We start from the raw sequence: 23,383 nt of genomic DNA, 5'->3' as shown, positions 1-23,383 counted from the left end.
CTTAATGAATGTCAAACATATAAAAATAATAAAAATGTCACTATAAAAGTAAAAGTAAATTTGGTAAAGAATAGATATCCAAAGATCTTCACTTGGAAAATTTCTATAACATTCATGAGATCACAAGCAAATTTTATCTGGTTTCTTTTTCAATACATAAAAAGTGAAGAGTCTAAAATCTCCACACTTATTAAAGGCAAATGGCCTTATGTGATCACACCTATCCCTCTCCACTTCACGCTATATCCATATCGATGTGCCTTTTAAAATATCCAGTTCTACTCAATGACTTCTCTTGTAATCATAATGCACACAGTCATACAGGGAGAGCAGGATGAGGAGGAGAGTTACAGAACCCAGGCGTCCTGACTTCTAGTCCAATGAGCTTCCTGTAAACCTAATGACACTCAATCCCTTCACTTTCCCTTCCATGAAGCTTAACAGCCTTAAGTAGACTGAGACACATGCTATCATTCACTTAAGAGTGTATCACCCCAGACAAAACTGTGAGTCCCCTGCTCTAAACATAAATCTAAAACAATTTCTCTCACGCCAGTCAGATAGTACCTTACTAAATATTACGCTTAAATCTTTCTTATGGAACAATGAAAAGTATAAATAAACAAAACACTGAAGTTCATAAAGTAATACTTTCAAAGGTCCTTTGGTTAGCCACTAACAAAATGATTTAAGAGTGGCTTAAATTGCAAAATTTTACAATCATCTCATAAGACAGAAAATATATTCTGTGGCTTTAAAAGTAGAAACAATGAATTCGTATTTTTTAAACTGGTATAGTTTTAGGTACATGCTTACTTTTCTCAGGGGGTCTATCATCTTCACGTTTTACTTGCTCTTCTTCTTCAGGTTTGCTGTCCTTTTCATTACTTTGTACTTCTGTAACAAAAACAGAAATCTTACTTCCATTAGAATTCATAACAGCTCATTACAATTTACACTTTTGGTGCAACCATCCAGTTAATAATCTTTTATGAAATCAGTCTCAAAAATGTGAAATTTTGAGAAAAAGGGAGCATGAACTGGTAGATATGAATGACCAAGTCCACTTTCAAGTGTTTCTGCAAAGTCATAATAAACTCTTAACATGGAAAAAACTTAACAGTACAGATTTTTAAAACAAAGAATCTTAGTAATTTACTTCACCAACAGATTAATAAAATGTGAAAACAACCATAAAAGACTTAGACTCCTTACATTCGATTACTAAAACTAAAATAGTGATTGTGACAATTTCAAAAAAATTACAAACTAGTGGCAAACCACTATCAAAACATGGAATAGTTTGACCAGACAGGTTGAATCATTATGTTATTTCAACGATATGGGACAGTTCATAAAAGAGGAATGGAAAAGCTATCCTAAAGATATTTACTGAAAAGTAATAGCTACTTTGATACCAGTGCCAACAACTGAACTAGGTGCTTGACATATATACATTACTCCATGTCCTCAATATAATCTTATACTATACATGTATTTTTGCCATCATACAGATGAGGAAAGTAATGTTCAGAAAGGTTATTTTCACAAGAAGCACATAAAATATAACAAAGAGTACTACCAAAAAATATTGCTAGACATATCTACACAACTGTATTGCTACAACAAATAAAATCCCAGGCGTACCAGAAATAGCCGTTTGCCAATCAATCTATATCTCTTCAACTAACTTAGTCGTTAAATGGGAGAAAAGAACAAATCACTAATGTTTGGGTTTCTATTTTTCCCCCTTACAGCACTACAACTGGCTTCCTCAGTGCATTCAAGAAAGAATGCTATGTTTCATTATTCTCTGCAAACAAAATTAAATAAGCAGTCATGAGGTATATAGCACTATATACAGATTTTGATACGGCATTTCTTTTCCAAACACCAGGGCTTTCTTTAATCCCAACAGCCCTGACAGTAGAAAGTCAAGAATAAAAAAATTTACAAGATCTTTTAGCTGAAAATAGACATGATCATTGATGAACTTATTAAGGCTCTTACAAATATGTTTTTCACACTAAAACAATAAAGCTGTAAAATGTGACTATAGTAAAATAAAACAAAAAGGCTAACAAAATACATAAAGATTAATAAAACTATTTTTAAACTTTAAAATAAATGAATATTAGAAAACTAAATTCCATTTACTACACTATGCTCATTAAAAATGTTTTAAGATCTCATTCCTCACCCCCAGTTACAATTAAATGAAAAATGTGTTTTGCTCCCTTGTAGACTGCAAACTCTTTACAAAGCATTTTTTTTCCACTCATATACGGTATATAGTTTTCCAAATCTTCCTGATTTTAATACTAAAAATGATGACTCCTGAATTTCCTAGTCCCAGAGTTTCTAGAGACACAGAGAAATTGGGTTGCTAGAAATGAAGGTTTACAGTCTTTATTTACCAAATTGTCATACCACCCACAGAACAAAATTTGCCATGGTTCCAATTAGGGTAACTGCAAGCCAGATCATTTAGAATACGGCACAGCCAATTGGCCTGGTTTCATCCGCCTTTTATGCATGTTAGCTTGCTCGCCTTACAGATACATCAAACTTAACTAGAGATTACTTAATTTTACTCAAACAACACCATCTCTTATTACCCAGTTTCCATTTTCCAGATATCCTGAGAAGGTATGACTGAATTCTCAACACTTAAATCAAAATACTCACTGGGATTTTAGAATAGTCACACAGAATTAAAATCTATGCTTGAGTTTTATTTGATGGAAAGAACCTGGGGTTCTACAGAAGGGGTTAAGGCCTAATATTTCTTTAATGTTTTTGTTCCGAAAGTCTCTAGAGAATATGAATAGACCTCCATCAACCCATAAAAATAATCAAAGGCCCTTGTACATAGACATCTTTACATACAGAGGGTGCCAAAAAAATGCATACACATTTCAAGAAAGGAAAAAAACTATTAAAATTTTAATACTCAATATATACTGATAACAAAAGATAAACACAAGTCATGTGTATACATGTTTTTGGCACCTCTGCTACAATTTCAAGTAGTTCTTGGGACTTCTGAAACTCATCCAAATGATCAGGTTTAGACTGTTTTGTTAATTTGTCTTCATTCACAGACAGTTTCTGCTATAATTCCTCTGATATTGAGTATAACATCATTACAAGTTGGCACATTTTAATATACAGTTCAATGTGTGGTATTTTGTTCAATCAGACTAGACAGTAAGCTCACTAAGAGCACATGCCACATCTGGTAATTCTGGTAACCCTCAAAACTTTGGTAAAGACAAAGTAGATGTTTAATATCTAACTGATGACCATTATCTTGACAAAATTTGATTAAAATGGAAAAAGTGTGTTACAGAGGAGTAGAAGACAGAATTTACATGAGGGAGTTAATTTCCCATTTTTAGAATTACACTTTATAGAACTTTACTCCAAGAAAATATGGACAAAACTATTGCCTTGGATCAGGAGTTGGCAAATGATTTTTATTTAATCAATGATAAACAATGCATAGTATGCAAACAAATGGATCTGGCTATGTTCCAATAAAACTTTATTGACAAAAACAGACAGGGCCTACAGGTCAGTTTACCAATCCCCTGCCTTAGATTATTGGCATTATGAGATAATTGGGAAAAAAATCCTATAGATTAATTAAAGACATTAGAAAAATGGACACATGAACAGGCAATATATAAGGAAATTCAAATGTCCAATAAACATATGAAGAGTCTCAACCGCACAAGACATATCAGAAAAATGTGGCACTACTGGTAATGTGACTTTTCCAGAAATTTTTTGAAGTTTTACTTAACTAATAAAAATATACAAATAGTATCTTCCATAGTAAATTTTTGTGCCCCTTTTTAGCAAAACTCGGGGGGGGAGTTACAGTTTATTGTCTCCAATTCTTCTCTCATTCTCTCTGAAACCCAATCTCAATTAGGCTTTCAATTATACTGTCCCTTGTCAAGGTCACAAATGATACCCAGGTCATTAAATATTTCTCTTTCATCTTACTTGAACAAATAACAGCATTTAATACATAAAGTTAACTGCATCCTCTTGCTTGAAACATTCTCTTTACTGGACTTCTAAGACAACAAAATCAGTTTTTCTTTCTACCTGAAGAGCTGCTCTTGATTGGTTTCCTCTGCTGGTTCTTTCTCATATCCCCAACTTTTAAACACTGGAAGGCCAAGAGCTCAGTTCTTGGATCTCCTTTTGTCTCCATTTATACTCACTCTGAGGTAATCTCAGCTTGTTACTTAACTTCAACTAATGTCTACATTCTATCTACTCCCAAGTTTTCTAGAAGGTCCAAGCTCCTGCCCTGAAATTCAGAGATATATCTAACTCTGGCAACAAAAGTCATTTGAAACTTATTTTCCTCCTATACTCACTCCTCTTTCCAAAACCTGCTTCGTTTTTTTTAATCTTCCTCAACTCTGAAAAGAAAAATCTACAATTTCCACAGCAGTGTAAGGAATAAGAGGTCCCACAAACAAAAACCAAATACATAAGAAACGGTTGAATATAAATGGGTGGAAAAAATAAAGAATTTTAGCTAAACATAATAGTGACAACAAATTACGAAATTTTAATTGACTTTTAAACCATGACAATTCTATCACTACTAACCTAGAGCAAAAATAGACAAAAACCTTAATTCTAGTCCCATGCAATTATCCTCATTAGCATTTATGTTCATCTTATTTATCTTAAAGATCCAATGAACAGGGAAAAACAAATCAACCACAGATATTTTTTTAATCTGAAATAAAAATTGTAAGTAAACTATGTCAGAATTTAATATAAAATCTGATCTACTATAAAACAGATTTTTCTCTTCAATAACATTAATAGCAATGTTTGTTTAAAAAATAAACAAGTGGAGGGGAGCCCTCCCTCTTATTTCTCCATAAGAAATAGTACAAGAAGGGCCAAAAAGGAGAAAAAAATGGAGAATGCAATAGCTCAGAAGCTAAGAAGAGTCTTAAGAGGAACTGTTTAAGAGGCCATGCAATTATGAGAGAATCAGGACCAAAAAGAAAAGATGCCCCTGGAATTAACAACATGAACATCAATGTCACTTTACTGAGAACAATTAGGAAGGGGGCTGGTAAAGTGGAAATCAAAATTCAATTAAGTTAAATACTAATAAATAGGAGGAGAAGAAATGGTGCTAGCTTTGTTAACATAATTTGAAGAATGGCTCTAAAAGAGAGGAAAGAGATGGAACGGTGGCTAGAAGAAAGTACATGGTATGGAGAGTACATGGAAGGTATAACTAATGTGTATACCTCCTCTAAAGCTGTTTGACTTTCCCAAAGAGAAATCTTCATTTTCCTAGGCTTCTTAGACTATGATTTTAACCATTTAGTAAGTATCAGTTATTATATAGTATTATGCACCGCATGATAGTGTCTTCAGGCCTACTAAGATATATCTGCAATACTTTTTTAGATCTTTCTTCTACCTTTGTAAAATTCAAATTGCTTTTCTACTTGCTTTCTGATATCTTTCATTGCTTTTTGTTGCTGCTCAGACCCATCATAACTGCCATATTTAAAACAAATTTGTTAAAGAAGTTCCTGAAATAACAGAGATTTCCTATTAGTACCACACATAGACGTTAACAGAGGGAAGAGCCAGACTTCAGTAATTCAATTTATAATTCTGTGTTCTAAACACATCAGGTGCACAGCTACAAATATGACATATAACAGATTCTTCTACCATATAAAGAGAACAGGGTATAGTTTAAGAACCGATGAAAAAACTATACGTCAACCCACAATACACAAAATTTCCTTGGGGGAGAAACAAAAAATAAGTTTAGTAACCAGCTAAGAAATTAAATCAATCACTAAACTTATTCTGCTAATAGCATACAATCAGATAAAAGTCTAAAAGTAACCAAAAATAAACCCAACTGAATTTTCAGAGGATGCAACATGGGTTGCTTAATATTCATATCTCTACATTTAACAGCATTGTGTGGGAAGGACGGTCTTCAATATCAAGACTCTGACATAAAAGTAAAATGTATAAACTCATTAAATAGTAAGCTGCAATTTACTATGACTTTCTTGTAAAGACTACCAAAAAGTTTTTTTAAGGACTTGACCCAATATTATTCTTTATTTAAATACTCAATGCATGAATGAATGAAGCTCACTCTAAATACCGTTAATTATTATCTTTCTAAACTGTAAATTTCATATCATTCTCCCCTGCTTGAAATCATTTAATGGCTCCCCTGTACTATCAGAATGCTTCAGCATTATAACTAAGGTCCTCCATAATATACTTTTCCTATATTTCCAATTATTCGTTCACCCCACAAATTTTTACTGAGCACTTAACATTAACCCAGGCATCATTTGTCCCACTGGTGGTGGCTCAGCACTGGGGTGATAGCAGTGAGGATCGTAAAAAGAGACTGGCTAGATTCTAGGTCTATTCTGAAGGTAAAGCCAACAGGAATTCCTGATGGATTGGATATGGGAAATGATTGGATATGAAGAAAAAAATAAGAATGGCTCCAAGGTTTTTGGCCTAAGCAAGCAGGATGAAGCTGTCGTTAAGAGGGATTACACTCTCCCCATTCTCTCCCCCCACCACCAAAAAAAGAGGGATTAACCTATGCAATGAAAGGCAAGTGTTTTCCTGAATACATCTTATATTCTCATAAAGGTACCCTTCCCTAAACTCCCATAATACCAATTTAACATTATTACTGTATTCACAGCCTTGTATTTAATGGTCTGTGTCTTAATTCTTGTCTGCATCCTAAGGGCAAGTACTAAATTTTATCTTTAAATCCCCAGAACCATGAAGAGCCTGGCCTGTCTCTCTAAGTAGGTTTACTGAATGAATAAATGCTCTTTAGAAATGGAAGTCATCTTTTAATAATAAAAAAATCTCTACCTCCAAAAGCAGGTATGATATTTTTTTTTGCGGGGGGGGGGGGGAATCCTCTATCTTCTAGGCCAGACTCATTTTTATTTTCTTTGAAGGAACTAGAAACCGGATGGTATGTTTCATGCTAGTAAGGTCAACCCTCTCAGAACTCTAAGAACATGAGATACAATAGGAACATAAAAGTACTCATACCCACCTGAAAGGAACTCAGATAGGAATCTGAGTTTGACCATGAAAGCAAAGTAGGATTTCTCTCATTCTCTTTTTCTCTAGAGATTTAGGTTATAGAGAGATCATTCAAAAAATGAGAGGATAGAGAGTAGGTTGGGTAAAAGCATGAGGACTTGAGAAAGCAAATGGATGATGTCTTCATCAAATAGATAATCAGGCTTCAAGGTTTCTGGCTTCCAGCAATAATGGTATCATTTCCCAAACAAAGAATATTAAAAGAAACAGATGTCAATGGGAAAATTAATTGTAAAATGTGATTTGTATCAATGGAAGCAAATAAACTAGGCTTTTATATTCTAAATTATTTGGTTGCTAAGTGATAGCAAGAACACTTATTAGGACTTTGGTCAATTATGTACTGACTTAAAATTGCTATATCATAGTGTTAGTTGGTCCCTCTTATCTCTCTTCCTAGACTGCAGGCCCCTTAAGGGCAAGAGCCATATTTTCTTCTTACTTTATCTCCCTTCTTAGCACTTCACACAATGCTGCTCACAGAGTAGATACGTTGTAATTCTGAACTCTGTGAAGTTAATATCTACAAGTTCAGAGAACACAAGAGTCACCATCATTCTCAACCTTCTTTGCAAATAAATTTAAAACTTTACGAAAATGTTTTATTAAAGTTTGTTAAATGTAATCAAAAATTTTAAAGTTTAAATAATATGCTAACCTGGAGTGTGTGTCTCATTTTGTGATATAACTTCAGACTCATCTTTTTCACCTGAAATATCCTCTTCATCAGAGAGGACCAAAAAAGCTTCTTTTGGCAAACTCTCACTACTTTCCTGTTTAGATGGTGAACCAAAAGAACCTTCCATCTTCTCTTCCAAATCTGGATTTGTCTCATCAATTGGAAGGAGACAAGTTTTAGAGAAGCAAGTAAGTTCATCTTCAGCAGGTGCAAGCTTTTCCAAAATAGGAATAATTTCATCTGTCTCCATAGAATCTGTCTTTTTAAAGATATCCTCATTCTTGTCATCTTTTATAACGTTTTCACTAATGGTTTCTGTAAGGTCTGTAGAATTTTCATCTTCATTCTTTTCATTTTGGTCAATTTCCATACTGCTAGATATAGCCTCCTCTCCGAGAGCAGGTTCTGTGATAGCATCTTCTTCTACTTTCTTTTCGTTTTCCGGAGGTAGATCTGAACAAATAATTGTATCATCTGTTTCTAGAATTTCTTCATCAGCATCAATATTGCTATCAGCTTTATTTTTCTCATCAAACGAGAAAATCATGGTGTCACTGTCTAACTTTTCATCATCCCCATTTTTTTCAAGAAAATCATCACCTTTATTTCTAGTCGGTTCTGTATTATCAGTTTCAGGAACTGGTTCACAAACTGGTACAGAACTTGGTTCAAAGGTAGGATCAAATGCTGATTCAGAAGTTGGTTTATCAGATGTCGGTGTATCAGAAACCGTTCCATCAGAGACTGGATCGGCAGAGGGCAGATCACGAGAGTCCAAATCACCGGAGGCTGGATCATCATCAGAGGCCAGTGTTCCAGAGGCTAGATCATCAGATGCTGAATCATTAGAAGCCGGATTGCTGGAGATTGGTTCACCAGAGACTGGTTCATCATCGACTGGTTTACTTGAGACCAGTTCATCAGAGACCGGTTCACTGGACATCGTTTCACCAGAGATTGGCTCACCAGAGACTGGTTCACCAGAAACCAACTCATCAGAGACGGGCTCACTGGAGACCGGCTCACCAGAGACCGGCTCACTAGAGACTGGATCACCAGAGTCGGGATCACCAGACGTGGGATCACCAGAGGCAGGATTACCAGAGACAGGTTCATCAGAAGTGGAATCACCAGAGGTGGAATCACTAGAGGTTAATACTGCAGAGGTCAGATCTCCAGAGGCCAAATCTCCAGAGGTCAGATCTGCAGTAGCCAGATCACCAGAGGCTGGATCACCAGAAGCTGGTTCAGCAGGCAGTTTAGAGGGTAGTTCAGGAATTGTATTATTAGGAGACAAAGGTTCACTCTTTAAATCATCATCTGGCTTGTTTTTTACATTAACATTTAAGGTACAAGGTGTTTCTTTCCATTCTGATTTACTTTTTTCAGGGCCAAAACAAAGTTCTTCAATGCCATTCACCTCGTCCTTGTCATTAATATAATCTGTATTTTCCAAAGGTGAGGTTGGGTCCAAATCTCCATTTTCATGGTTGCCATTTAACAGCTTGACATCAGTTTTCAACAGTTCTTCTTTTACCTTGTACACTGCTTCAAGTTGTTGCCGATCACTCACTCTCATTGTTTTTCTAGCCTTAAAGACTTTTTTCTGAGGTTCTTCTATACTATCCATTTTGAATCTTTAAAAAAAAGAGAGAGAGAGTTTATTAACAATTGAAACAGAAGCCACCTAATTATAGACTTACTGCAAATTCGTCTTATAATCGCACTTCATGTAATTTTGAAATAATGACATATAGAAAGCATAATAATCCTTGCTATATGTTAACTTTGTACTTACTGGATTTATGTAATATAAAATTGATAATAGGTACAGTCCATAGAAGATCAATTACAGGAAGTATTAGAAAAAAGTAACTAATTGCTAGTTGTCATTCTCAGTAAGCCAATGGATTTAGAGAGTTTAATGATGATGTATATACATAAATAAGTAGATGAAAGTTAAAAAAAAGTCGATGGAGAAAGAAAAATAAAAGTATAAGAGAATAAAAACAGTAGGAGAATGGGAAACAGGTATAGAGATAAATGAAAAAAGGAGAGAAAACTAAGGAACATTAGGAAAGATTGTATTTGTGAACAGTCGTATTTAGATGAACAGAACTGTAAATATATTAATAAGGAATTGCCATCAAGAAAGTGAAATGACAACTCACAATAAAGAAAAATATGTATATATATTTGCAAATCACATATTTACAAATAATGTATCTGATGAGATAACTTGCATCTAGAAAATATAAAATACTGTTACAACTGAATAACAACAAAAAACAATTTAAAAATGGGAAAAGGACTTAAATAGATATTTCTCTAAAAGATATACAAATAGCCAATAGTCAATAAGCAATAAACATGAAAAGATGCTCAACACCATTAGTTATCAGAGAAATGTAAACAAAAATCACAATGATAAAACACTTCACACATAGCAGGATGGCTATAACCAAAGAGAAAAACAAGTACTGGCAAGGATGTGGACAAATTGGAAATCTCATACAATGGTGACGGGATTATAAAATGGTGCAACTGCTTTGGAAAACAGTCAGACAATTCCTCAATATGGTAAACATTATTGATTACTTTTCTATCTTACCTTTGTGGTAAGGATGTATACAAAGCTATAAATTTCCCCCAAGTGCTGTTTTAGCTATATCTCACATTTTGATGTGTCATGCTTTCATTTTTGTTCTGTTAAAATATTTTCTAATTTCTATTGTAATTTCTTTCAGTAAGTTACTTAGAAGTAAATTTCTTTAAAAAGTCACACGTTATGATCACATGAAGCTCATTAAAAAAATACATGGTTGGTTTCATACTGAAAAATCACGCAATGTAAATTACAAGTTAGTCATGAAGCATTACGACTTTATTTCAGGTTCAACCAAGGTGTCCACTTGATAAAAATGTATTACAGCCCTAAGTCCCAATATCTCAGAATGTGACCTTATTTGGATAAGGTCTTTGCAAAGATAATCAAATTAAAATAAGGTCATTAGAATGGGCGCTAATCCAATATGATTGGTGTACTTATAAAACGGGGGAAATTTGTAGAAACACACAGGAAGAAAACCATGCGAAGATTTGAGTTAGGCTGCCACAAGCCATAGCTAGGAAAGAGGTCTGGAGTAGATCCTTCCTTAGCTCCTTCTGAGGGAGCATGGCCCTGCCTATACCTTGATTTCAAACTTCCAGCCTCCAGAGCTATGAGACACTAAATTTCTGTTATTTAAGGAGGAAAAAAGCAATGTAAATCACCACATAAACAGAATCTGAACAGATACGAATATTCATTCATTTGACAAAATTCAACACTGACATAATTAACTCACTCAGAAAACTTTAAGAATATATGGAAACAACTCAAATCTAATAAAAGTTATCTACTAAAAAAACTACAAATACCATACTTCATGGTGAAATGAGATCAGAACCAAGACAAGGATGTTCTCTATCACCATTTCTATGTTAACATCTGGCCAGTGGAGAAAGGCAAAAGAGGGCAAGGATTTGGTACCGGAGAAAGATAATGTCACCAGGCTCTAGTGGAATAAAACAAAAATCCTGTAAGGACTAAGATGTCCAGGGAGCAAGAATAATGCTTTCACAGTGAATATTCATTTACCATCATTACCAGTAGGAATGATGGTAGGACATGCTTTCGCTGGAGAAGGAAAAAACGGCAGACTCTGAGGTCTCAGAACTTATCTGTTGCTCACAAGTAGGCCTTAATGTTATTACAAACTGACACAACGCTTATAGCCAAGCCATGTTGTTCTCCTGTTGGACATAAAACCACCTCAACATTCAAATTAGATAAGCTCACTGTGCAACCCATAAAACACCAACCATCTCCTTAAATGAGTGATGGCTATCCTGTATCAATTGCAGCTATGTCCTCACTGTAGTCTGTCCTAACTATAGATAAGATGCATTGAGACACCCAAGCACAGAATTGCCCCCACTTCCTGACAGTACCCCATCCAGAGAGGTTCTACTTCCTCAAACCCTCCCCCAAATAACCCAAGCTATACTATACTACGACGACTAAATCCCATAGTAGGTTGTTTCCTAACATCCTCTTACTGATGTGTCTCACAGTCTGAGCATTCTCCCTCAATGCAACAAATAATAAATCCAACTTGTTCATTTTCAGGTGTTCCATTGTTCCTTTGGCTGCAAGGCATAAAACAATGGCCTAGCCTGTTTGCTGCAGGCTAATACAGCTTGAGAGCCTACCACTTTGTCACAGTACTTCTAGATTTTGGTGTACTCTGCATTCATTCTCTCACGCTAAGGAAATTGTATTTCTTAGACTTCCTAGCCTTTTAATTCAAATTATGGAACTGAGTAAAACTATTTAGAAAAATTACCTTGCAATTGAATGGAAACTTCAATGCAAAATTATCATAAGCACTATTTTAAGGATTATGAATTGCAGTCTAAAATTCAAACTTCAAGTTGTTTTCCACTCACTATTCATTCTAAACTCATGCTAACTGAAAATTTTTCTGCAAAGACACAATGCAAATTTTGTAGTTACTTTTCCTTGCTGACCCCAAAGACACAAAATAATGAAATTTATAATATACGGAATATGGTTACCCTTTAAATATTTTCAAATATTGAACTGCAATTCTTTTGGACTTAGATTTCATAATATCCACATTTCTCAGCTGTATATGAATAGCTAGCAGTTATTACCAGTTGCATTAAAAGCAAGCTTTCCTCTAAAAATAAGTGTATTTTCATAATATTTAGTAACCCCGTTAAGAACATGAATTCTGCAGACAGAAACATAGATTTGAACTCCAGCTCTCTCTCCCATATAATTAGGTGACATAGGGCAAGTTACCTAACAGTTCAATTTTCAGTTTCAGCTACTTTAAAAAGGGAGTATCAGTACCTGCCACAGTTATAATGATGATTAAATGAGATTCTACACATTAAGCACTTAGAACATAGTAAGCGCTCAATAAATGTTATTTTTAATTGTGTATATTCAGGATGTTTTTAGGCACAAACTAGATAATCTGAGGAAAATTTTTCTTAAATACTCTTATTTTCTATATGAATTAGAAAATCCAACATGCAAATATCACCACCAAATAACATTTAATAAACTGCCACCACCAAATGACATTTAGTAAAAATAAATATAATCTAAGCAAGCCAGTTTTATCAACAAAATTGCCACTCAGTTCAGAAACAATAAAACACTGTACAGAATTATAGAATAACTACCATCTATACCCACAAGGGAGCACACTACAGCCATTTACCAGGTCTTTTATGGGTTCTAAGTATAATGAAAAACAGACAAAGCAATAAGGAAGTAGCCTGAACAACCAGTTCAAACTAGATCAGCCATATCTGTGCAAACCAATCAGCAGCAGGATTTTAAAAATCTATTTTGCATAAGCAAAGTATATTTAAGAGAGACAACATTATTAGAGATGGGTGCATTACCTGCAAATAAGTCTCCATTGCTGCACTATTGGAACAAAACATTTCTAAGGATCATTTTAAATATCATCACCTTGTAACTGAGATGCCATTCACAAAACTATTTCACAAAAGAAATATTTCTTTTTTAGGTGGCAACACTAGAATCATGAAGTTCTCATATGACTGTAATTCATTTTCCCAGGAAAAAGCATTCATATTTTACAGCAGAAAATGTCTGCCATTTCTGGAAGTAAATGTATAAAACGTGATGAACTACTTTCTCCTGAAAATATTTTTTCATGAGAAAGATAGTCAAAAAAATGTTTATAAGTCCTTACTCTGTATATTTAGATTCAAGAACTCTGGGGAAATACCATCACTAATAAAATCTTTTTCTACAGCATTCACAAGGGTTTCACTTTTACCAAAGGAATTTATATTTAAATAATCAAGAAGGGTATGTTACCTGCAAATAAGTTTCTATAGCTTGGAAGTTTTTTTTCCCAATTTTGGGTTAATTATTTTAAGGAAAGCCCAATGAGCCTCTTATTTAAGTGAAAACATTATTTTCTTCTCTGCTTCACCCCCCTCCACATTCCTTTCACTCTTCTTTTTAGCAGAGACCATAGCTATGAAACAACAAAGAGAAGTATTACCAAAAGCTGTAATGTCAAAACCTACAATCTACGAGCTCAAAAAGGCTCAGAATTTAAGTGGCTGTTCAAGAGCTGCTCACTAACTCAGCCAATCAGTAGCCAGCATTCTGATTCCTGCCCAGCAACAGGAGACAGACAATAAGGTCAGAGAAACATAGTTAAAACCTGGATCTGCAATACTTCAGTGAGGTTCTTTTTCTTTGTCTGATATCAGTCACCTAGAACATAACTGCATAAAATCCTAAATCCACATACAATAAAGTATAAAATATAAATAAAATTTACAGCTTTTATGCTATTTTAATTTATCTTCCTTTAAATATCCATGAATGTTTCCAGAAATATAAATCAATTTCCTATCTAGGGGAATGAGTGAAATAGAAATAATACGTAACAAGAACATCCTCTGCTACTAAATTCAAATGTAAATTTATTTTTAAAAATCTATACTCATCAACATTTATAAGACATTTATAACTAAAAATCCAGCGAAATCTTAAATTCGAATAACAAAATTATTTTCATAGCAATAGTGATTTCACCTATCACTATTGCTATAGATTTCCAATTCCAAAATTAATAGTATTCTGAACCCAAAGGTTTACTGTGGATAGCATTATAAAGTGTTTTGTTGTCTAGTGCACTGAACTGACTTAGTTTCATTCATTTAATGAAATTAAAATGTCTGATTCTTGACAAACTACGTTGTGTTGTAAGTACAATTATTACATCCTTTCCTCCTTAATTACCTTTCACAGCAGGTAACAAAAAGGTTGCATGAACTCTTTCCCCTTTGGAAACAATAAAGCAAATGTGTGGATTACACAATAAATAAATATGTTAAATTAAAGGGTACTTTTTCTTATTTACATCACTCTACATTCCTTTAAAATAAAAAGAGCCAATCTGTCAAAATGTATTTTTTTCTCAAATTCCCTACCTATCAAATTGTCTCAGTAAACAAGTTTTTAAAATAAACCTCATTTTTTTTCTCCTTCAGTTATAGATGAACCTAGTAATTTTTCAAAACGTACCCAAGAAGGAGCTTGCTGCAGCCATACTCTTAGTTTACACAATCTCCCCATAGGCAAAATAAATCAGCAGCTGCTTCAATGCTTCAGTCCGGTGAGAGAGCTGAAATTCACTGTCTGATTGGCTCAAAGCCGTAGTTATCTAAAACCAATCAGACATCAGCAGCAGAACCTTGCCCAGCAACAAGGGAAGCAGATGAGGGCAAGTGCTTTAACAACAATCCAAATTATGTGAAGATATACATGAACAATGAAACTGAAACATATCTGTAATATATCCCCAGATTCTTTCAATAACAGCTCTACTGTAGGGTTTTTTCTGCTAAATAAACGAGAGTGTCCTACTGCTTTCCAAGAACAGCCTTATATTAACAAACCAATGTGAAGTAGCAGGACTGTTGGGTCAAAATGCACACACATACAAACACTTATTAACTCAAAGTTATGGATACCTGGTGAAGTATGTTTTAAAACAAAACTTAGCAAAAACTTATAAAATGTTAAGCAAAGCCATTTCAGTGGACCTGACATTCTATCTTTGATACATGCATTCCAATTACATTCATGTTAACTGACATTAGTATAACATTATTCTGAGTAATAGCATGCCGAAAATAATTTTTATCCAAATTCGAGTTTTCATTAAATGGCTTAAATATTAGTCATAGACCTAATAATGGCTTACTCATAAACCGTCCCTTAATGCTGATGATTCCTAGCCTCTAGAAATGCAACTAGATTCTTAAGTTTCATTTGAGAACTGTGTGATTTTATTTTGCACTCCTAAATTTTGAGAATTTTGCAACAGTCCTGAAAACAAAATCATAAAGAATAATCAGTGTATTGTACAATAAATGTTAATAATCTACTCTACTGTTTACTGCCCACTGAGACTGGTGAACCTGATAATATAATGGTTCATTCACTTTGATACGTATCTACTAAAATTGAGTGAACAGACTTTCAAAATTTTTATCTTAAACACTGGGTATCTTATCTTTGTTAATAATTATTTTTCTAAAACTGTAGTAAAACACGATCACTAATTGCACTACTTCTGTTAAAAATCCCATTATTCTCATGCTTTCTGGAAGTTCTCTCTCCCAGTCACTCACAAAGCACTGGCACTATTTTCTTGAGGACCCAGAGCACCTATAGTTCAGAATTCAATTCTTCAAGTAAACTATGCAATGGTTCTCTCAATTGCATAAAAACACTGTCAAGAGCTATCCTACCATGTTTTAAAAAAAAATATTAATTGGTGAAATCTGTTCTTTACCTAATATTCACAAATTCAGTAAAATATTGAGTGGTCATGATTATCTGACACCTCAACAACCCCTTCTGCCTGTCATCAACTTAATAATACTAGCTGGGGTATCAATATGTGGAATGGAATATCCCCTAACGAAATTTTTAAAAATAATCAACAACAAAGGAAATGGAATTTTGCTTTACCACCAATTCCTTGGACAAAGCAGCAGCAAATCATGCTCTTGCAAGCTTGGTTACATCAAAACCAGAATGCTCACTACACTAACCTACTGCATTCACTGCTATGTTTTGAGAAATTCTAGGGTAGTCTACATGAAAAAATACGATACCTTAAAATCACTTCTCCAATGTAGTTTTGGGATCATTCGGTTATATAGGTAAATTAAAACTGATCCAAAAACATTCAATTTTAGAGTAACATTTATCAAATTACATCCTCTTAGAAAAATTAGACAGTTCTCCATCAGGGCCCTCTCCTCTAGCTTGTTCTACTTAAACGAAATTCCACCATCTATGCATTCACTCTAGACAATGAGTGAAGTTACAGAAGGCCATGTTTTTAACCGACACTTATCAAGGAGCAAATTACATGTCATACACTATACCAAGGCATATTCTTTTCTCATTTAAGTGACAATTTATACAAATTCAACTTTATAATGATCTGAATTAATACATCAATACCCATGTTGCTATCATGCCTTCCATTACACAAATAATTGTAACTTAGTATGGTCGACCAGCCACCCAAGTCAGCAGGAAGTTGTTTTTATTAGCATAAGCACCGTTCTTATGCATTTCAGCCTTTAAATTTTGAATCCATGGGGTGTAGCAAATCAACTGTATGATAATGTTAAGCAATAAACTATATGATATTTGCCACAATTTTCTTCTCTATCTTTGAAAATGAAGAAGTCATTTAATATAATTGCTAAGGCAAATCTATAAAGACAGAAAGCAGATTAGAGGTTACCTAAGGTTAGGGGGTTGGGGAGGAAATGGGGAGTGGCTGCTAAAAGGTACAGGGTTTCTTTATGGGGTAATAAAAATGTTCTAAATTTAAGTATAGTGATGGGTGCACAACTCTGAATATTTTTAAAAGCATTCTCTTAGTTATACACTTTAAATAGGTGAATTGTATGGTATGTGAATTATATCTCAGTAAGTCTGTTATTAAAAAAAAAAAAGGAACAGCAGTACAGTTGAATATTTTGCTCTTCATTTGTTTTTAACCCAACCTGCCTTTACTAAGTCACACTTCTAACATGGACAAAACAACTATACCAAGAGAACTGAGTGTTGGTTCATACTTTAGAAAGTTTACATTGCTAGGCCAAGAAGTACATCTGTAATTATACCAGTAATGAAAGACTACATATGTAAAATTAATAGCAACCTTGTTTTCTACGTGCTTATCTTAGATAAGCCACTCTTTTTCCCTGTCCTAAATGGGACATAATTCTACAGTATGCTTATCTCTCAGGATGGTAAGGACGGACATGAGATACTCGTAAAAGAACAAAACATTTTATTAACAAAAAGACAGTACTAAACATGGTGTGGATGAACACTCCATGTATATATATTAATAATGTTTTCTACACATAGAAAATTTAATTAACTGTCTATTACCAGAAGGACTAGACAATCAGTCTCAAGGGAAACAGAAGCATTCTCTTCTATTACACACTGGCACTATAACCAAAGACCTTACATGTAATTAATGTTGATAAATTTGTTTTAAAATGAGGTATACTCACTGAACTTTCTGGAGTTATATAAGGCTTAGTCACATTTTATCAATATTGTTTTTATTCATTTGATGTGTCTCGCCACCGTCTACTCTATTTGACAGTACTTTTAAATGTATCTTTTTAGAAATAATTATGATAAATGGACTTTAATACCTATACTTATGTATTGTTTAATCAAACACTTTGGCACATCTCATCATGTACCTAGTATAAGATTAATGCATTTTAAGTGTCCAAAGCTTTGTTGTCAGAAAACATACTAAAATATATTGATATCATTACGATGTGCTTTAGAGAACATTTAACAAAAGAATGAAAAATAAAATAAGTATTACGGTATAATATTAATAAACTTTATGTTGTCTGGCACGTAGTATGTAGTAAGTAAATACCGGCTAAAAGAATGATGCACTATATACACATAATTAATATCTAAAATAAATCTTAAATAAGAAAACTAAATTATTCTTTTAGGAAGCAAAGATAGTAATCTAGAATATTTCTGACAGAACTGTAAACTATCATGCTGGTGGCATGTTCACATACAGAGGACAACCTGTCTTTGGGAATTCAGGATGCTTATTCACTAACAAAAGGTAACAATATACACTCCTTTATACATAATGCTGCCTCTGACAGAGTTCAATACAGAGCACCATTAAAATTAAGCAAATATGACACGAGAGGCATTTTTTAAGCCTTAAAATTTGTTCAGATAGTTTGATTGCATATTTCAAAAATTAAAACACCAGTTTTGAAAGAAATCTACTTCTGCTTATTACTACACAATGATGAAAATCTTCCTTAAAATAATAAACATACCCCAAAGGGAACCCCTGCAGCCATCTTATCAGTTCTCTCACAGCAACAGAAGCTGAAATACAATTTGCATAGTCACTATGGTTGGCTAAAGAAAGCAAGCTCTTGTAACCAATCAGAAAGCTAGAAATTAGGCAACTATAGAGAAAAAAATTTTTAATCTGCCTAGCAACAGCCTAAAAATAGAAACAATATACTAGTATGGATTCCAAAATAGATGTGAATATAAGAGCAAAGCTACCAGCCAAAACACTTTATTTTCTTGGGGAAAAAGATGTGCTTTGCATTTCATCATCCAAAATATTAACTTGGCACCTTTTCTTATTAAGTTGCAATTAAAGAAAAATGAATACTAAGCTAAATAAACAGGCCATTTTCAAGTTACATGCCATTGTCCATATTATTTTATTTATATATGTATATGTGTGTGTATGTGTGTAAATATTTAAGTGTTTTTCTTTTTTTCAGGAGAATAATGAAGCACTCTGATAACACTTCTAGTGTCTCTAATCTCTAAAATCTCAACAACACTGCATTTTTTACTAGCACTTTTTCCCTGCAACTATTTGGGAATCTGAGTTATGCGTAAGAGACTGTTTGCTGCGTATTAAAAATACAAAGATTAAATAATTTATCACAGCAGATCTCTAAATAGGGTGAGGACTGTGCCTTATTTGTTTTTAACAGACACTTGTTCCAACATACAGTAGTATCTTTTATACAGTAGGCATTCAATAATTATTTTCTTAAAATAACTACTGTCAGTGAGGAAAACAAATTATTGTTTATGTCAAGTAAAAGTTGAATCAAACATACAAAAATATAATTTGTACAACAGTGCTATTTTTGATTTTTCAATTCTGTCTAAAGTAGGGTAATGTTAAAGTTGACAACGAACGATTGACATGATTTATTCTGTTACTCAGATAAGGAAATGTACTTCATCATTCTGACTTTGCAACCTAATTATGCTTAATATGCATGTTTCCTTGTACATTCCAAATTTATTCAAGTGGATTTTAGATCCTAAAGATGGCAACCAATGAACAGTCTAATTTAATAATTCTGAAGATTATGGGCCAGTAAGAAATGACCAAACCACAAAAAAAAAGGAAAAGAATAAACTTTTAATTTCAAGAATTTAAATTATAGCTGCTAAAAGGATGGTTAGACAGTCAAGTGATGTTAAAACAAATGCTGTTTATCAAAGTACATATTCTATGCATTTCTTACATCAAACTCCATCAATGTGTTTTAATAAAATGGGAAATTAATTTTAAAATGTTTTCTTTGGTCACTATCTGTTATGCAAAATGAATTCACATATTCAATACTAAAGGAATGTACTATTTTACTTATTAAAATTATATGTAAAGGACTTACTTTAATCATGAATAAAGCTTAGAAAACAAGTCTTTAAAACATGTAAGACCACAGTTGTGTTTTTTTTCCCAGTTGTGTAATTATTTTTATTAATTTAACAGATCAGCAATAATTAAGCTTCCTTTAAGGAGTGCCCTTCATTAACATTCATGTTAATGAAGTGTTTTCAAACAAAAAGAGGAACATATATTTATTATCTTCCTCAGCATTTAGCCAAGGTAAATATTATTCTTCAAAACACAGTTCATAATATTTAAGCAGATTTTCATTTTTTATGTTAAGTAAATTGTAATGTAGTAGAATTATCATTATCTTTTCAGGTTTTTTTTTTAGTTTCATGTGTACAAAACACTGTAATAATTAGACATTTATCATTTATACCCCTCACAAAGTGGTAACTCCTCTCCCCCAATCTACTACCCCTCTCACATCACCAACAGCATTACATTTCCATAGTCTCTATTCCTTATGCACAGTTTTAAGTAACAAAAAGAGCTCCAGTAAAGGATGGAGAAAAATTAAATGAGCAATCCACTGAGTAACAATCCTTTTAATCTAAACATTTAAGGATAGATTTTAAAGTTAATTTTAACCAAACATTTAAAAACATATTGTTAGTTTTAAATACTGGTCTGGATGAAAAGAAATTTACTGTCTTATTTTTCTTAATGTTCCATTCACATGTGACTTGGATATCAGAATCTAGCTACAATTGTATTCACATCTTTAGGATAATTTAAATCTCATATGTACATAGATCTTGTTTACTTATCTGAATAAATTATAATCCTTATCACAAAGGAAAGCAATATGCATTAAACTATGAGTTACAATTGGGGGGGAAATAACAAATGGGTCTAATTTTATAACAAGGCATTATAAGTGGGAAAAATTATTTTATAATTCCAGGTATGTAAGTCAAATATCACTTTAAATATAAATCTCAACATTTCATTTTTTCTTAGGTATTATTTAATTATAATACTTCTTAATTTCTACTTATACTGTCCAGTTTTATTTCAAGAGAACAGAAAGCACAATACCTGTAGAACAATATTTATAAAGTAGTCACATATCTTACCACATACGAGTCTGAATTTTAGTGGACTGAACAATCAATAGCACCTTAGTGTTAACAATCAGTGCAGTAAATTAAATGCCTTAGAGAAGTTTAGATAGTTCCAGAAAATTCATCCTCCCTCTCCACCCTCTCCCCCTTCTTGGCCCTCCCTCTCCACTCTCTCCCCCCTCTTGGCCCTCTTCCTAAGAACCCACAGGAGTTTAAAATGTCAACTGAGAGCCAGATGTTCTGTGGCCATAACCTGTATGTACAGAAGTCTAATTTTAATAACAAATATAATTAAACCGAAAGAAATAACGCAAATCTTTCATATTCTGGAGGAAACTCAAATTTCTCTTTGTACCTATTATTTTCCTATTATTTTTTTCTCTTCTGTAGCAAAGCAATATTCCTGGTATGTTACCCCTCCTTGTAGATCTAATACAAATCACGTTTACTACAATTTTTCGAGTTAATCCCATTTACAAATCTGTATCATTCTTCAATTAGAACTTAAGAAAAAAGCTATGCTTTTGATAGCAAGATATCTCTGGGCATAACTCAAAATGCACTAGCACTTCCCCAGGGAGCAAAAGAAGAAAAATTACATTCCCATTCTAAAACTTTCCTGGCAAATAATGCCAGGAATATAATCTACGTGTTTTTGGCAAATGTTCCTAAGAAGCTTAGGTTGGGTTGACAGAAGCCAGTAGCAAAAGTTTATGACATAGTTTAAGAAAATACAGAGTTCCTTTATTCAAAACTATGAATTATCACTTTGTTTCATCTTTTAGAACCTAAAAAAATCTGCAGAGATTTGACCAAAAAACACTATACTTTGGAAACTCTCTTGACCCATCCTCCTAACCATCATACTGAATAAGCTAAAGTTCTCTACCCATTCTATAAACATATTGACTGATAACCACAAATACACTGAGATCTCAGGTTCTTCTGCCCTCATCTAAACCTGTTCATTAGTTGTGCTTGTTACTCAATTCAGTTGTACATTTTTACTAAAAATTACAGAATACAACTAAATTTTGTGTAAATTGATGAAATATGAGTGCAAAAAATAGCTGCTAGATATGCATCAGTAAAAGAGACTGCTGCAGAAAAAACACAGATGGGGGGGTTTGGTTTAGAAAAATTATTTAACATTGTTATGTCTGAAGTTTTCCATCTGGAATAAATGAAAATTAAATTAGGAGACCTGAAAGGATCCTTTAAGCTTTTTGACTCTTAAATAAAATTTTAATCAATTCCACTCCAAAATACACTGCTCTACTGAGGAATAGTAAAGACAGGTTGGTGTATTCATGTATTCAATACATGAATATGCCACGTAGGTTATATAATTATAGGAAAAATTTTAATACATTTCAAAAAAAACAATGTGTTTAAAAGTACAATGTATATGTGTATATATGTGGTGTATGTGTACGTGTATGTGTATGTGTATGTATATGTATATGAATATGTATATAGGGGTGCCCGGTTAGCTCAGTTGGTTAGAGTGTGGTACTCTTAACAAGGTTGCTGATTCAATCCCTACATGGGCCACTGTGAGCTGCAGCCTCCACAGCTAGACTGAAAACACCTACTTGACTTGGAGCTAATGGGTCCTGGAAAAACACACTTAAACAAATAAAAGTTTAAAAAAAGTACAATGTATATAGCCTAACATTAAAGTGTTATGGCATGTAGACTTTAACATATAAATACAGAAGAGAAATATAAATGGTAATACAATATATAGATATCTTCCTACATCAATGACCATGAAAATTAGTAGTTCTCTATTGTCCATTAACTGCCATCTCTCCAAGATAGACTGTCTAATCCTAATACTAAAAAAACATGCTTTCAAATGTGTAATTGCAAACAAGGCCTCTACAGTGCCCTTATTATCTTCCTGATAGGGTTAGTACTCCCAATTTTTGTGAGCCAGAATTCTGAAAACCGTGCATAAAGAATCATTCAGATTCAAATGGAAGGGGGGAAAAAAGAGTACGCCTTTCTTTCAAATCTCAATTTCAATTGCACTTCTGCTCATAACTCTATTTATAATTCAGTTATATCCACAAGACTTCACA

General features: G+C 33.3%; 1 protein-coding gene across 4 annotated transcripts in view; it reads right to left on the bottom strand.

The window, feature by feature from the left end:
- The window catches only part of ATF7IP (activating transcription factor 7 interacting protein), a 107,920-nt gene that overhangs the window by 53,252 nt on the left and 31,285 nt on the right, over positions 1-23,383 (bottom strand). For 2 of the 4 annotated variants that reach the window (XM_081061440.1, XM_081061441.1), the window contains exons 2-3: positions 7,826-9,483; positions 817-897 (exon numbers count right to left, since the gene is read on the bottom strand). In XM_081061440.1, the coding sequence (XP_080917566.1) occupies positions 817-897; positions 7,826-9,476 (1,732 nt within the window). In that variant the 5' untranslated portion in view covers positions 9,477-9,483. Of the gene's footprint in view, positions 1-816; positions 898-7,825; positions 9,484-14,999; positions 15,055-18,847; positions 18,872-23,383 lie in introns of those variants that run through there. The other 2 variants (XM_081061442.1, XM_081061443.1) reach the window with 2 other exon arrangements.

Source organism: Rhinolophus hipposideros (genome assembly GCF_964194185.1).
Source record: "Rhinolophus hipposideros genome assembly, chromosome: 9".
NCBI classification, from domain to species: domain Eukaryota; kingdom Metazoa; phylum Chordata; class Mammalia; order Chiroptera; family Rhinolophidae; genus Rhinolophus; species Rhinolophus hipposideros.
Note: the sequence above shows the minus strand (reverse complement) of the source record. Positions and strands in the feature narration are given on the sequence as shown.